This window comes from Ylistrum balloti, unplaced genomic scaffold (assembly GCF_031769215.1).
Source record: "Ylistrum balloti isolate Yb309-2 unplaced genomic scaffold, AGI_CSIRO_Ybal_v1 Utg370122, whole genome shotgun sequence".
NCBI lineage: Eukaryota > Metazoa > Mollusca > Bivalvia > Pectinida > Pectinidae > Ylistrum > Ylistrum balloti.
This window is the reverse complement of record NW_026782138.1, coordinates 664458-682488: the sequence shown is the minus strand read 5'-3', so window position 1 is coordinate 682488 and position 18031 is coordinate 664458. Positions and strand designations below refer to the sequence as shown.

The 18031-nt window shown below is 35.6% G+C and overlaps 1 protein-coding gene across 2 annotated transcripts in view; it reads left to right on the top strand.

Moving 5' to 3' along the window:
• LOC132550388 (uncharacterized) overlaps window positions 1-9225 on the top strand; it is a 51730-nt gene extending 42505 nt beyond the window's left edge. For both annotated transcript variants that reach the window (XM_060214450.1, XM_060214449.1), the window contains 11 exons: window positions 311-405; window positions 743-956; window positions 2467-2553; window positions 3047-3232; window positions 3448-3537; window positions 3819-3978; window positions 4440-4609; window positions 6264-6431; window positions 6657-6759; window positions 7467-7634; window positions 7941-9225. In XM_060214450.1, coding sequence (XP_060070433.1) covers window positions 311-405; window positions 743-956; window positions 2467-2553; window positions 3047-3232; window positions 3448-3537; window positions 3819-3978; window positions 4440-4609; window positions 6264-6431; window positions 6657-6759; window positions 7467-7634; window positions 7941-8077 — 1578 coding nt within the window. In that variant the 3' untranslated portion in view covers window positions 8078-9225. The remainder of the gene's footprint in view (window positions 1-310; window positions 406-742; window positions 957-2466; window positions 2554-3046; window positions 3233-3447; window positions 3538-3818; window positions 3979-4439; window positions 4610-6263; window positions 6432-6656; window positions 6760-7466; window positions 7635-7940) is intronic.
• Window positions 9226-18031: the final 8806 nt, after the last annotated feature.

Here is an 18031-nt window from a genome sequence, read left to right as displayed (position 1 = left end):
CTATATTCCTGTGTATAAGCGACGGACCATTAGAGAAAGTAATTTTATAATCCTGTGTATTAGGGAAGGACCATTAGAGAAAATGATTTTATAATCCTGTGTATTAGGGAAGGATCATTAGAGAAAATGATTTTATAATCCTGTGTATTTGGGAAGGACCTTTGAAGAAAATAATTTGTTATAGCTATTCTAAATGCATTAATTTTATCTGTTTCTAAAATGACAAGTAGTTGTTCAGGTTGTATATGAAAACATTAGTATATGTGTCATAAAAAATCCCTAGACATATTATCTTGTATGTAACCCACAGGAGAAGACCAAGGCGGTGAAAGTCGTAGATATAGAGGAAACTATACCAGACGCTGTTCGTAACCAGAAAAACCTTGAAAAGCTTGATAAACTGAGGTAATCTTGAAATTTCTGTTTTTTAATTCTAATATAATATGCTAGAACCTATTTCAGACAACATGTAAGTTTGAAGAATTTTCATAATAGCAAACCTTTTGAAAGCTTTTAATGGAAAATCCATGATAAATTTCATAGATATCTTTAGAACGCAAACAAATGTGAGATTTTTTTTTTACTACATACCCAAGATTAATATTTACTGTTCAAAGTGTATATCATCTTCAAAGATCATTGTCCTACACTGAATTATTTACCTTTCCTACTATAGTGAAATCCTTACCCAACATTGTATGGTTTTGTTATAGTCTGAGGTATACATTGATATGACTTACAGGGGTTTTGTGAAGTACAACCGTGCGACATACCAATACCGTGATGTGAAGTCCCGACAGAAGGACTGGAAGGAGATTTACAATCACAGTGTGGTGAAAGATGGACTACAGCAGCAAGCAGCCAGATGTATGGACTGTGGCGTGCCATTCTGTCAATCTGACAATGGCTGCCCTCTCAGTAACATCATACCAAAGTGGAATGACTTGGTATTCAGGGTCAGTTATCACCATGTATTTATTTATTCTAAGCTTTAGTTTTAGTTAGTTTCTCCTATTGTTTTATTTTACCTTGTCATTATTTTAAGTGAAATATAGAGACTTACACCAATGAAAAGAGAGAACACAAATTAGCTTATAAAATTGACAAATCATAAAACACAAAACCAGAAACCTGAAGGGATTGTTTACTAGTGATTCTACCTTCAATTCCATGATAAGCTTTCATTTCTATGAAATTAAGCAAACTATGCAATGCAAATGACCCTATCCAAGATTAAATCCAATCCCCAACCGAACATCTTGAATGTGGAGCTGACACGTAAGACATTTCCAGGGATTTGTGTCATCAACAGTGACAGCTGTAGGTTGCTGCCTTATTTTCAGCAGCATAGTAACTTGTCGCAGGGTAAACTCTCTCTGAATATTTTACAGGAACTTTTGTCTGTTATTGACATAAATAAGTAACATTTTTATGTGAATATAAAACTAAATTAACATTGAAATTCAGTTTTGTTTTGATTTTTAAATGACTGACTGTATTTTGTTGCGTACTGTGAAGTTATGAGTAAGTAGTATCTGTGAAACACACAAGCTTCCATCCACGCAATCAAGAGTGATTGATGTAAGCTTAAAGCTTGTTTAGCAATTGTTGTAGGATAAAGAAAGTTTACTTGTATGATAACAAGTATGTTTCACTCGTGTGTCTAATATGTTTTGTATCTTCACTCGTTCAAGATACTGAAATATCAAACACACTTGTGAAATATATTAATTAAAACTGAAGACACTATTGACACAACAGCAACCAAAAACATTAGATTTAAAGAATTTAATTATATAACCTTCGAAAAAAACAAAGGCAGTCACATTCACTGTACATTACCTAACCTAGAATTTAGAAGTGTTGACAAAGAGGGTTAGACCAGCCACTTGCATGCATTATTGATGGTGTCTATATATAGCATATGATATGGACATCTGACTACCATAGGCCTGTATAAACTTTGTGAAAAGTGCCTTTGGCATATGTTGTAGTTACGGGGGAGTGCATGGTGGACCAGAGCTGTGCCTCATAGGCCTGTATAAACTTTGTTACAGGGGAGTGCACGGTGGACCAGAGCTGTGCCTCATAGGCCTGTATAAACTTTGTTACAGGGGAGTGCACGGTGGACCAGAGCTGTGCCTCATAGGCCTGTATAAACTTTGTTACAGGGGAGTGCACGGTGGACCAGAGCTGTGCCTAAGGTCAATTCTAATTCATGTTGAGTTACAGGTTTCAATTTAATTAAAGGAGGAAAGGCCTTTCCCTACGAAAATGGTTTCTTTTTTCAGTGGCATCATAAGAAAGTTGAATGTTTGCCACATTCCATTAATCTATTTACAGAATTTCTTATCCTGGTCACATTATGTTGAAGCAAGAGAAAATATTAAATAGTAATTGCTTACTCTGTTATCGATATATGAATCATTATTCTGATACACTTAACAATATATGTTGTGTTAACAGAACCAATGGAAAGAAGCCCTGGACCAACTATTACAAACCAACAACTTCCCTGAGTTTACTGGACGTGTGTGTCCTGCTCCCTGTGAGGTAACTTTTAAGTTCAGGTAGATTTAACCTCTATATAATGTTACCTGTAGACTGAAGCTTCACAATGTGACCTCAAACAACATCCCTATTCCAGACAGTATATGCCTTACAACAGTGTCTCTTTCTACATTTACTCTTCATTGTGCGTGAATCTGGTAACGGATTGTGAAAGTACAAATAATGACGTATTAAAAACTAAGAGAAAATAATTCCCAATTTTGGGAATTACATGTTGTTCAATAAGATTTAACCTCTTTTTCTCATTTTTAAATCCACTTTGTCTTAATGGATAAAATTATGTACATGTGTTAATGAACAATTATTTGTTCAACTTACAGTTAAATGTGAATGATAGGTTGTATAGCTATAAATAAAATGAATAAATAAATGTACAGTAAGTCTGAATGTGAAACATGTTATTTCTCATACTGAAAAGTGTGACTTGTTGGATACCTTGGTGTATGTAAAGGAAGTACTATGTTATATCCTATAGGGAGCTTGTGTGTTGGGGATCAACTCTCCAGCAGTGACCATCAAGAACATTGAGTGTTCTATTATTGACCATGGCTTTGAGCAGGGCTGGATAAAGCCAGAACCTCCACTACACAGGACAGGGAAGAAAGTAGCCGTTGTTGGTAGTGGCCCTGCCGGAATGGCTGCTGCTGCTCAACTCAACAAGGTGACTACCAAGAGTTCAAGACTCTAAGCTATGATCATTGGGTTATTATTATATTGTGGACAGCTTATGGTTTGGTTGATATCTGTAATGAATGACATTTTGAAAAGTAATGTCGAGTATTTAAGATTTTCAAGATATTAGGGGAAATCATGTCATGTTTACATGTTAAATACGTGTTACTTTACAAGTCAGTTGTTGATATGTTTTTGTTAAAGGCTGGTCACTTAGTGACTGTATATGAGAGAAATGACCGCATTGGAGGGCTGATGAGATATGGCATACCTACCATGAAACTAAGCAAGGAGGTAAGTAGGTCTTGTATATGACATAATGTCCGGTTACATATCGATAGCACTTCATTTACGCCCTTTAAATTCTTTACAAATATCTTTCGAAACATCCTTTTCTTCAAACACAAGCTTGTAGTTTGTATGAACATTTGTAACAGAAACTTGAAATCGTGTTTATGAATTGATTTATTATAAGGTTACAAAAGTATGAGATGATGATTTTTATAATACATCCAGTCAGATATTTAGGTGTATCTGTTTCTCCCTCAAATGATCAAACATGGCGTGTCCTGTAGGTTGTCCAGCGCCGTGTTGATCTGATGGCTGAGGAAGGGATAGAGTTTGTCACTGGAGTAGAGGTTGGTAAGGACATCCCATCTACACAGCTGGTACAGGACAATGATGCTGTGGTGCTAGCTCTAGGGGCCACACATCCAAGGGATCTTCCCATACCTGGTAAGTCACTGCACGTCATACAGCCTGGTGAATTACCCGTATATGGTCTGAATGTCAAATAGGAAGAACCAACCTACACTTGTTATGAACTATCTCTGCCCTCAATTTTATTGCTGAGGGATGGGACAAGTGCTGTTATTCTTTTTATGTCCATTCCAAATCAATGCCATACCTTTAGAACTTCTGAACAGATTTGGTTCATATTTACCTCATAGTATCACAACTTGAAGTTCTACACATAATCCAAGTCTGGTTTGCATGAGAACTGGGCTATGTCATGAAGATGTTTTTCAGTCGATGTAGTAAATCAATTGAACAAACACAGTGGTGTTTATTATTCTTAATGTTATGTATATATGCAGATTTATATGTTCGAAAACAGCTAAAATATTTCGGCCAGTGTCTGAGAATGCACATGCTGGTTTAAAAAACTACCAGTTATTATTTGCGATATTTTTTAGGTCGTCAGTTGAATGGTATTCACTTTGCAATGAGTTTCTTGGAAACTTGGCAGAAGAAACAGCAAGGAAATGACCTGGAATTCCTGAAGCTCCATGCTAAGGACAAAGATGTTGTGATTATCGGAGGTGGTGACACAGGGTGTGACTGTATAGCCACATCTCTACGACAGGTAAGTCAGAGGGGAGAGGAGTGGTGACACAGGGTGTGACTGTATAGCCACCTCTCTACGACAGGTAAGTCAGAGGGGAGAGGGGTGGTGACACAGGGTGTGACTGTATAGCCACATCTCTACGACAGGTAAGTCAGAGGGGAGAGGAGTGGTGACACAGGGTGTGACTGTATAGTCACCTCTCTACGACAGGTAAGTCAGAGGGGAGAGGGGTGGTGACACAGAGTGTGACTGTATAGCCACCTCTCTACGACAGGTAAGTCAGAGGGGAGAGGAGTGGTGACACAGGGTGTGACTGTATAGCCACCTCTCTACGACAGGTAAGTCAGAGGGGAGAGGAATGGTGACACAGGGTGTGACTGTATAGTCACCTCTCTACGACAGGTAAGTCAGAGGGGAGAGGGGTGGTGACACAGAGTGTGACTGTATAGTCACCTCTCTACGACAGGTAAGTCAGAGGGGAGAGGGGTGGTGACACAGGGTGTGACTGTATAGCCACCTCTCTACGACAGGTAAGTCAGAGGGGAGAGGGGTGGTGACACAGTGTGTGGCTGTATAGCCACCTCTCTATGACAGGTAAGTCAGAGGGTAGAGGGGTGGTGACACAGGGTGTGACTGTATAGCCACCTCTCTATGACAGGTAAGTCAGAGGGGAGAGGGTGGTGACACAGAGTGTAACTGTATAGTCACCTCTCTACGACAGGTAAGTCAGAGGGGAGAGGGGTGGTGACACAGAGTGTGACTGTATAGTCACCTCTCTACGACAGGTAAGTCAGAGGGGAGAGGGGTGGTGACACAGGGTGTGACTGTATAGCCACCTCTCTATGACAGGTAAGTCAGAGGGGAGAGGGGTGGTGACACAGTGTGTGGCTGTATAGCCACCTCTCTATGACAGGTAAGTCAGAGGGTAGAGGGGTGGTGACACAGGGTGTGACTGTATAGCCACCTCTCTATGACAGGTAAGTCAGAGGGGAGAGGGTGGTGACACAGAGTGTAACTGTATAGTCACCTCTCTACGACAGGTAAGTCAGAGGGGAGAGGGGTGGTGACACAGAGTGTGACTGTATAGTCACCTCTCTACGACAGGTAAGTCAGAGGGGAGAGGGGTGGTGACACAGAGTGTGACTGTATAGTCACCTCTCTATGACAGGTAAGTCAGTGGGGAGAGGGATGGTGACACAGAGTGTGACTGTATAGTCACCTCTCTACGACAGGTAAGTCAGTGGGGAGAGGGGTGGTGACACAGAGTGTGACTGTATAGTCACCTCTCTATGACAGGTAAGTCAGTGGGGAGAGGGATGGTGACACAGGGTGTGACTGTATAGCTACCTCAGTATGATGTTTCTTTAAGATTTTTTTAATAACAATAGCTATATTTGATTTCCTTGGTAACCATAGCTATATTACAGATTTCCTAAGTAAACATATTTTTCAGATGTCCTTAATAACCATAGCTATGTTTCTGATTTCCTTAGTAACCATAGATATGTTTTAGATTTCCATAGTAACTACAGAATTGTTTCTGATTTCCTTAGTAACCATATCTGTGTTTCAGATTTCCATAGCAACCATTGCTATGTTTCACATTGCCTTAGTAATCATAGCTATGCTTCACATTTCCTAATAAATCACAGTTATGTTTTGTTTGCAACAGGGTGCCAAGAGTATCACATCTTTTGAGATCCTGCCACCTCCTCCTCCATCTCGGGCAAATGACAACCCCTGGCCAACTTGGCCTCGTGTTTTCAAAATGGATTATGGACATGAGGAAGTAGAACTGAAGTTTGGACGTGACCCAAGGATATTCAACATCAAGAGCACAGTAATTATATATTGATTTCTGGAAAGTGTCTGATTGGTGTTGATCAGTTCAGCAATGAAGTGTCCCTTAGCTTGATTATCAGTATTATATGGTAATCTTTTGTGTTGCCGTGTTAGTGAATTTCCTTGACATCATGTCTTCTCCACTGTAGTCAGCTGTTTTCTGACCTGCCCCACCAGAAATCTTTATTAGAGTTTGTTGACATGAAGTATCGATGTGTTTCAGAACTTCGTGGATGATGGGAAAGGTAATGTTTGTGGTATCAACACTATATTAGTGGAGTGGAAGAAGGATGACTCCGGCCGCTGGACAATGGCCGATGTACCAGGTATGACACTCATTACGATGTACTTTGAAATTGTAACTATAACTAGTCCCCAGTGTTAGTACAGGAGAGGGACCTAAGTAGGGGTGACTATTGAGGGGAAAAAACCTCACATAATAGAATTGCAAGAGCAAAATAACTATGACTGCCATAGTCAAGTGACTATGGAAATATCATCATGATAGTTTTTTACCCTTTACACATTTTTTCTAACCTAGAAATTAAGTGTCACTAACCATTTAAATGTATCAGAATGTTCAACATAGAAAATCCTAAAACTAAAATAATTATTTACAATTTTCATATAATCAAGTATGTTGCACATTGTTATTAGTTACACTTAATTATATTTTCTGGGTTTTTTTATTATACATAAACATGGATCTCTGTGGTATTTGTTGTGAAACCTCTATACAGTTAGACTCAACATGTTGACTATTTTATTAACAGAGTAATGTATTCCTGCATACATCTTACTAGTTTAATATAGAATACCTAAGATATTCCTTTCATTTTCATCAAATATATGGTGGCCATATTGGAAATAATGCTGCTGTTGTATATGTATAAAGATATATCATGATGTATTGTGAAATGGAGATTTTGACTGAATGTTGAGATAAAAGTTAATTGATAACTGATTTTTTATAAAACAGACAGAATTTGTCCCTCAGAATCTCATCTCAAGAGGAAATTTTCATATTTTTCAGGATCTGAACAGTTCATCAAGTGTGATATTGTTATGTTGGCGATGGGATTCCTTGGGCCAGAGAAAAAGATTGTAGAAGAAATTTCCACCAAACTTGACCCCCGAGGGAACTTTCAGACACCCAGAAATAAATACAGTACAAGTGTTCCCAAGGTTTATGCTGCTGGAGGTATATTTTGTTTTTATTTCATCCTTCATAAACTATCTTTTTTAAATAAAAATTAAATTTTGATATGTATCTTTGTATATTTTAACACTAAAAGGTTTGTATATGCTTTAAAAGTGTTGATCAGTGTTATTCTGTCTTGATAATGTAGAAGGATACATCCAGAGATTTATTAAATAAATATTGTCTTAGAAATTTGATAAATGTTTAATTTTATTAGGTTCAAGAAAATTATTGAGGTATAATTTGACGAATAATTTTCTAAGTACAGTGAGCATTGTGTTTTAATGTTGATGTTTTACACAACAGACTGTCGACGAGGCCAATCTTTGGTAGTGTGGGCCATCTCTGAGGGCAGGCAGGCTGCACGGCAGGTTGACCTTGATCTCATGGGCAAGACTTCTCTGGCAGGGCCAGGTGGCATTGTGTATCAGCCAGAGAACTGACCACAGAGTACATTACGGCTGACAACGTTACCAACTGTTACAAAATTATTGAACATATCTTGAACAATTTGAATTTCTTATGCAGGGGTCATGACATACAAGTAGAGTTCATATTGATAAACCTTTGCTTAGAATTTATCAAAACATTTGAAGGACTTTTGTCTTTGTTGCATGTCATTAATTTAGACATATGCAATAAGCTTTAGTGAAAGTAAAGGCTTCTGGTGGAACTGTTGACAACAAATTTTAAGACTTAGAATTGTATCTAGGCATTGATAATGTAATATACCTTAATGAAAATTTATCATTTTCAAAACATTTTTTATTTGTACTGTTAAACAAAATGTAACAAAGTTGAAATGACAAGCTTACAACAAGATTCTACACTCTATAAAGAGTTTCTTGGTAGTGGTCACAGATTGTACACCCATAAAGGGTCTCTTGGTAGTGGTCACAGATTGTACACCCTTAAAGTGTCTCTCACCGAAAAGTGTTTGTTCCTCCTGCCAAATTTGTGTACTTTTTCTTTGTTCTATTTGAAACCTATTGAGAAACTTTGGTTAGAGATTGTTACTGTTTATAAGACATTGTTTTAAATGAGTGTTCTAGTAAATTGATTTTAAATTGAATGATAAAAAAACAAAACAAACAAAAACCACTACAGCAATGAGTACTTTGTATACTGAATGATTATAATATTGTTATTTTTTTAGGGGAGGAGAATGGGAGTACATTTTTTAAAAATATATTACGCAGAACCAATGTATACAGAGTGCTACAAAGCTCATGTTATATCATTACAGATACTGTATTACCAAGAGGAAAAAAGAAATACAGAAAAAAATATGTATAAGATTTGTTTCTTTGATATCCAATGATTGTTAGTTCTAAGTTTACAGAGACAACTGCCAAACTGTAATTGTGGATGTGTGTATGTTCACCTTGACTCAGTGCTATTATTTACCAGTTATAAACCTTACAAAATATCAGATGCATAATACCATAAAATATATTGTTGTTATTATACACGTTGCTATGGAGACAACACTGTCTGTGATTAAATCATTGTTAGAACTGCTGTTGTAGACAGGTCAAGTTTATTTTGTAAATAATTATGTAGATATGTGTATTGTGATGCTGGGGGTTGGTGAGGGGGGGGGACTGAAGATACCTAAATCTGCCTTGATGATGCACATCATAAAAAGAGTATTATAATAGATACCTGTACAGACTGATAGCTTATTGTTAAATATATACTTACAGGTATATTGGATATGTATGTTGGCAAAGCAACTTAAAATTTATTGAATTTAAATATTTTAACAGAACATTCAACTTCTGCAGTCAGTGGTTGTATCAGGAGTATGTGTATGGATTTTTGTACACTTTGTGTGTTAACTCCTGGAAAAGATGCCTAGTGGGCCTGTTTACTCAACTGCCCTCAGACAGCCTCCATGATCTTGATTTAGGACATCAAGATGGTTTACATGGTCCTATTTCATTTCACAAAGATTTTATAGAACAAATTCCTTGGGTATTGAACAACAATCAAAAGCCTATATAAGCCCTTCCCCACCTCAAAATGTAATGGTTCCTTTTTACTTTGAACTTTCACCTTTAGATACCCTGAATATTGTTTTATAAGTTTTCCCTTATTGAATATTATGGCATATAAAAGTAACAATAGTGGGTATAAATTTTAGATTTAACATTTTAAGAAACACTTATATCTGGATATGGGACTTTGCCCACGGAATTCTGTCTCCTCATGATGCAGTTATGTACTAGTGTAAGTAGATATTGATTGTTACAGATTTGTCATTAGTTTGTGAAAGTAACATCTTAAATCTGTTAGCAAATGACTTAGTTTTCTCCTGCAAACTAATGATGTAACATTCAATACCTGCTCACAAGAGCAGATAACTCTGAGTTAGGAAAAGACGGAATGGTCTATGCCAGTAAATACACTATAATCAGAAGTGCTCGTTGTTTAAACATACGTGTGTCCTGTATGCTAATCATCTGAATAGTGTTGTGGAGATTCTAGAATGACCTAGTTTGTTGTTAACAATAATATCCATACATATTTAGTATGTACATAGGTATTATATATTTGTATAATTGTTTCCCTAAACTTTCTGTTGTTGTAAATATTGCCTTGAATTAATTCTGAATCATTTAAATGAAAATTTTTAATCAATGAGATTAGAGATAGTACAATTTGTTTTCAAGCTAGTTGATTGTATACTTTGTTGTAGTTTGCAGACAATTGTTCCATACACTTTGATGGAGTTACAGATGGCATAGCTGAGAAATCGGTACACTTGTGTTCAATGTTCAGAAGTCGTGGTTAATTGCTTATCCTTTTGATTGTTTGTAATTTTACATTACCATTTCATGTTGGAAAGTAAGCTTATATCTTACCAATAATTTTTTTCACATATGTTCTAAATTTTCTATTGGGCATGGTTCATTTGTAATTCTTCAAATTGTTTTGAATTTTACAGAAATGGTGAATGTATACATGTAGGAATGCTTATTTGTTTTTTTTATCTTTTTTCTTTCTTTTTTACAGTACTTGATTTATTTGTTGTTTTAAGTCCTAAGCAAACTCGCCCGAGCTGCTGTTAGTCTGCTATATCTGGCTGTATTCAGAAGTGATACAATATTTCCCCAGACGGAAATGGGGTTAAGCAGCTTTTTTCATCCTATACAAAAAATGATTGGTCTTCTAACACAAGATTGTTCAGGATTCATGCTTTGGTTTGCTCTCAGCTTTCCCTGAAATTGTGATAGCAAGAAATGTTACTATCTGTTGAATAAAGAAGAAAACACCGGTCATGTTCGTTGTCTTTTATCCAAGAAGTTGTTTTTATCTTAACACCTAATATAATAGACAGGATGACGTGAAAACCCTGCTTCAGGAAAAAATATTTCTATTATATTGATGTCGTTTCAATTAAGGTTTATTTGTCATGCTGAAAACAAATATTTGTAAAAGTACAATCTAATGCCACAAATTGTGTGTGGTTTGCGTTTTGTGTGACCGCTCAGGTCACAGATTATTAAAATCTATATCACAGTGAAAGTTTCATTGACTTTTCTGGGCCATTTCATGCTGGGATGATAAATGCCATTGTGTCATTAAAAATGGTCTTCAAGATTATTGTGTAAATAAAACATGAGCTGGCAGTTAATGATGGTTCTACTATTACAAATATACTGTGTAAATCTGGAATGAATTAGAATGTTTGGTTCGTATTGTAAAATGTTAATACTGATAGGTAAAACAAACAATGGTATGCTGTTTTATTTGAACTTTATTACAAAAACCAGCTTACTGTTCCAATATAGATGCTGAGTGGATGTTTTAGTCCTTAATTATATAGTTGATAATGTAGACTTTGTCTCTTCCTCATTCTTCTAGTGTGCATATACTGTATTGACTGTTAAAAAGTGGCCAGTGGTAAAATATGTGGAAGCTGCAGCTAAGAATGTACATTCAGTTGTCAGCTTCTACCTGATTTTAAAACAGTGGCATTCATGTGATGAGTTCTGGTCAATTTTCTGGTCTTGTTTAAGTACAACAAAGAAAGTACTGATATAATACAGAATCTCAATTCAAACACAAATGCGATGAGAAACTTGGACAAAATGTGAAGAAAAATGATTTATGTGGAGACTTGAAAAAGTACAGGAGGAATAAGACCAGGTGTTTCAGAAAGTTAGCTGCTTCATCAAAGACTCTTATGTAAATTTTGGCCAATCCAAGAAATAAGTGTCATTCCCTAATGAGAACATATTAAACAACAATGGAACCACTAGGCATATCAATGAGCAGTGAACAAGTCCAGCTATATAGAACACCAATAAAGGATATTTCCTGATGACATTATGATGAATGGAAAACTTCCCCATAACCTAGAGAACAGCATCAGCTGTGGTATGTAAATAAATACCATAGGTTGGGGATACAGGTCTGATGATCCAGAAATAGAAATTTACCATAAAACCCCAATTTTTATACATCTTGGTTGAAAGCTGTCCATGTTGATTTTGTTACAGGAAAAGTCAAGGTAAACTATCTGATGTTGAAAAGTCTATGGTGTCCTTAATTCCCAAAATTTGTATTCTATAAGTTGGCTTGCATTTTCATGTCCTCATATTTCTCCGGAGTACATACTACAAAATTGGAGCAGCTTGTGAATTAGATAATGGATGTCTTAGGTAGGTAGCTTTGTATTTCTTTGTAATTTACTACAAAAAGTGCTTTTTAGGTCACCTGAGAAGAGGTTTCAGGGTGTCTTACTGCGATCCTCTTTTGTCCGGTGTCATGTGTCATAGATTTTGAACATTTTCAACTTCTCCTGGAAAGCTACTGAACCAATTTCAATGAAATTTTACAAAATCCTTCCTTTTTGTGCACCAAAAGTATAAATTATATGGTCCATGACCCTCAGGGGCCTGAAGGGTGGAACCAAAAAGGGTCAAATTGATTAAAACTTCAAAAATCTTCTCAAATCCCAGGAACAGTCGAATACTGTTCATGGATGGAAAAGCCTTGGTTAGAATTATAAGTATAATCTGACAGTTTGGAGAGATGCACATATTGACCACGGATGACCATCAGGGACTGATGAGTGGGGCCAAAAATAGGTCAAATTGACTAATGGATTGAAGATTTTATATAGGAAAATCAATTTTTTTTTAGTTTAATTTCTTTTAATTCAAACTTGGTCAGAAACCTTAGCAATGGAAAGCAGTTAATTTTATGAACAGTTTACATTTATGTACAATGTAGTTCAAGTCATCTTACTTTCTTTTAACAAAAAAACTCAGGTGATCATTAAGACCCTTGTGCCTCTTGTTTGATTTGAGTTATAATCAGACAAATTTTTGTTTTTTTCTTCAGTTGTGAAATTTGCATGGTAATTGAAAAGTAATTCTAAGTTTTAAAAGAATTGTGAATGTCTAATTTCTATTTTCGCAGTAAAAACAAATTTCTCATCATAGTTTTTCTCATAGAAAAAATTACAACATCAATAAGGGAACAACCAAATTGTGGTGGCTTTCCCTTGAAAGCAAAATATTCCTGGATGTTCAGAATTGCTAGTTTTCTTTAAGAAAATTATATCTGTTATCACCTCCTTAAATTACCCTGGTAATTTATCCAGAGAGCCTCAAAATGGTTCGAGGATAATTTTGGATGTCCTGAATGAGTTTTACCTCTTCAGAACAGATAAAGATGGTCTCAAAGTAAGAATTTTTTAAAGAATAGTTATCATCACTCACAGGTTTGGATTGAAAGGTACAGTAAATATTAACACGGTGTCTTCAATTTCATTTACTAGGAAATGAATAGGGACAAAAAGGTCTTAATGGCTAAAAATTAATGAATGTAAAATTTATTTTTTTTTTTATCAAAGAACTATCATCGATGAGCAATCATTGATATTTTGGTTTTAATGTTTCATGCTCTAACATATCCGTAGCTTATGTTGTAGCTTCAGACAACAAAATTAAAAATTTCCATGAATCTGTTCAACTATCGATTACTTGGACTGACCATGATTTACAGTCAGGTGTCATTGACCCAGCAGAAGACACTGTTCCAGTACACAGTGTTTCATTCTCCTTGTACTTGTCAATGGTCACAATGTTAATATTTCATTTGTTAATGCTTTGCCTTTGTTTCATCCATGCTGAGTTTAGATAATGGCTTGTTTTGTAGATAGGTATTTTCTTGTGTACGAAAATTGCTCAAATATTTGGAGGGAAAACAATGAGAAATATCAAAGTAAAATAATCGATTTTTTTAAATCATCAATCATTTGGATCAAGGGGCATATGCTATCAAGAGAGAAAAGGTCAAAGAATTTTCTGTTTATTGAATTTGACTGTCATACTTTCCAAATTTATGAGGTAAAGGTGAAAAAAACTTTATTTAAGGCACTAAAATCCAAAGCAAATAAAGAGAAAGATCGAATGGACATAGATTTAAATTTCCTTTCGTGCTAAGTTTTATAAAAAAAATATTCTGCCATAAAAAAAAGAAGAAAAAAAATTATACCGTGTTATCTGCCGTTTCTGACCGTGGAATCATTGTTACGGATGGGGCAGTATAACCGTTCGGAGTGTTTCTAGACTTGCCTTGCTTTTTTAAACGTAAACCCCGCTGACAATGGTTTCCGTGACTTGTGACGTAATAAATCTTCTTAGATACCTGTGTATTTAGACATGGCGGATACTTGGCGGTGCCTGTGTGGTCTGTCAGAAGTTGCTTGCCTTTGACTCGATCATCACGGCAGGACAACAGACAACACATGGGCATCTGCCGCAGGAAGAAACCACACGAGTTGAACAGCAAAGTAAGTCGTTGTTAAGCATCAATTGCTTTTGATTCTGAGCATTATTCTGACAAGTTTGCAGATGTTCTACGTCAGTTTTACAGTTATGTTTAATATCAAATGTAATTTGTGTACAGTGGATGAGATAGTGTCGTCAAAGCGCATACTTTTTTATGTGGTAACTATTTTTATCCAATGTGCACATATATGTGTGTAATGCATGTTACCAGAGACATATATAACATGTGATATATACGTCTGATGTTACATAGCCTGTTACACAGCCCGGGTCGATTTTATGACGACATGACAATACAATTGGTTCATCGTTATGCTTACACATTGACAATATACAATATCTATCGCCAGCATTGCAATGTTAAATGTTGTTGCAAGCATTTACGATTGTCCACATCGACATACACCTGCAATGTAGGTAGTTCATTTTTGTCAAATTTCTGTACATTAATATTTCAGCTGGTACAAAAGTAGGCTTTTGTCAAGTGTATGAAAAATATTTTAGTCAAATTCTGCATTGCTTTCAGTATTTTTTGATAATACAGTGATGGCCTATTTCAGTGATATCTGTTGTCTCCAAAAAATTTCAACACAAACCTTTGCTATGTTATTTGTGTCCCACCAGTATATTACAAGATTGATCTTTCATATTTACATCATGACCTTTAACAGATTAGGCAAACTCACTATCTATCACTCTTTCATTTTATCAAATATTAACTTCTGTCCACTCACATGGCACTTCTGTGGCAAAACTAACCCCAAAAAAATGAAAAAAAAATCAAGAAAGGGCACTCGGGTTTATTTACAATGACCGAGACAGCAAGTACGAAATTCTACTTGCTTGTTCAGAATTACCTACACTCAAAATTAGATGCCTCAGAAGTTTTGTGATAGATGTATACAAGATCACACACAAACAACACCCACCTTCCTATCTGCATGATCTTATCAACGTTACAGAGAAATCCTACACATTCCGATACCACAACAAAGCAGACATACCACATGTTTAGACTACAACATATGGAAAACAATCTTTCAGATCACAAGCAAAAAGATATGAAATGCCCTACCAGACCACTTCAGAACAACAAACACAGCAGCTGGTAAGAGCCACAATGCAGATGCAACACATGTAGGCAGAGCACATAAAACATCCATGAACAGTATGTCTTAATGGTTTTATAAACTATTGTATGTCTTATCTAATGAAACTGTGCATGTCTTTTAATGTTTATATGTGTCAGTTTTATACCTAACAAGAGTATTTCTTGGAATGTCATAAGCTTGCATCAGATCAAACCTGCATGAAATGATAACGAGATAGTATTGACCAAGTGTTATTTTAAAGTTTGGTCCAAATTGAATATGGCTACCTGATAAACTTTAATTGATTTTTCTTTGTGACAAATGTTGTGATGCGCAAGGTATCATAGTGAGTCAAAAATATTGTTCATACACTTTTCTCCCCATGAGAATTTTGAAAAGTTGGCAGGTATGCTATCATGGCTGTCGTCTTGTAAAACACATTTTCAACAACTCCATTTCCACTGTTGACATTTAGCTAAAAATAAATAGAATATCAGGAAATGTTAAGGATAAAAACCAAGAAACTTTTGTCATTCTTTTTTGTCCATTTTGCCATTATTTGATATAGGCCTAATTTTGCAATCATGGTTTTCCTGAACAATACTCAGATTAAGCTCTAACTTCTCTGGAATGATCCTTACATGGTTTGGACCAATTGTTATTTTTTGAGGAGTCTGAAATCCAGTATTGCCTCCATGACCATCATTTTGAGAGAAAAAAACAAAACAACAAAAACAAAAAAAAAGCTTCTTTCTCTGTTCAATTTGTACAATTGAGCAGAAACTTTGTGGGAATATTGAGAAATGGACTGTGTTGTTGTTACCTGTATTGCTAAATCATTCAGATTTGTTTTGATAATTTAAAAGCTCCCCTAACAAGACCACTTGTTTCACCATCTCCAGATTTCCATTGAGAATGTAATATTTACTGCACTGCAGTTATGTTGAGAAGTATTTACTGCACTGCAGTTATTTTGAGAAGCATTTACTGCACTGCAGTTATTTTGAGAAGTATTTACTGCACTGCAGTTATGTTGAGAAGTATTTCCTGCACTGCAGTTATTTTGAGAAGTATTTTTGTAAAATATGTTTTAGAAGTATTTACTGCACTGCAATTATTTTGGGAAGTATTTACTGCACTGCAGTTATTTTGGGAAGTATTTACTGCACTGCAATTATTTTGGGAAGTATTTACTGCACTGCAGTTATTTTGGGAAGTATTTACTGCACTGCAGCTATTTTGAGAAGTATTTACTGCACTGCAGTTATTTTGAGAAGTATTTCCTGCACTGCGGTTATTTTGGGAAGTATTTACTGCACTGCAGTTATTTTGAGAAGTATTTCCTGCACTGCAGTTATTTTGAGAAGTATTTCCTGCACTGCAGTTATTTTGAGAAGTATTTACTGCACTGCAGTTATTTTGAGAAGCATTTACTGCACTGCAGTTATTTTGGGAAGTATTTACTGCACTGCAGTTATTTTGAGAAGTATTTCCTGCACTGCAGTTATTTTGGGAAGTATTTACTGCACTGCAGTTATTTTGAGAAGTATTTCCTGCACTGCAGTTATTTTGAGAAGTATTTCCTGCAGTTTTAAAAACTTATTTTGAGAAGTCAAAAAGGATGCCGAGGAAAAGAAAAGAAAGCAAACCAAAGAGAGACAAAACAAAGCAAAAAAAGGTTTACTGCACTGCAGTTATTTTGAGAAGTATTTACTGCACTGCAGTTATTTTGAGAAGTATTTCCTGCACTGCAGTTATTTTGGGAAGTATTTACTGCACTGCAGTTATTTTGAGAAGTATTTCCTGCACTGCAGTTATTTTGAGAAGTATTTCCTGCACTGCAGTTATTTTGGGAAGTATTTACTGCACTGCAGTTATTTTGAGAAGTATTTACTGCACTGCAGTTATTTTGAGAAGTATTTCCTGCACTGCAGTTATTTTGAGAAGTATTTACTGCACTGCAGTTATTTTGAGAAGTATTTCCTGCACTGCAGTTATTTTGGGAAGTATTTACTGCACTGCAGTTATTTTGAGAAGTATTTACTGCACTGCAGTTATTTTGAGAAGCATTTACTGCACTGCAGTTATTTTGAGAAGCATTTACTGCACTGCAGTTATTTTGGGAAGTATTTACTGCACTGCAGTTATTTTGAGAAGTATTTCCTGCACTGGAGTTATTTTGAGAAGTATTTACTGCACTGCAGCTATTTTGAGAAGTATCAACTGCACTGCAGTTATTTTGAGAAGTATTTACTGCACTGCAGTTATTTTGAGAAGTAATGAGTAAATCAAGTTGTTTGATTTACATGCCTACATCTTCTGAAATTATTTCAGCCTTTTTCATCTGATAAATACTCCATATAAGAATACTACATATAAGAAAAATGTTGTGAGACTGTTTCCTTTTTATATCTTAATACCCAGGTAAATGGATTTTGAGAAATGATTTTTATTTACATTAAAATTATACATTGGTGAATACATGTTAATAGTTATA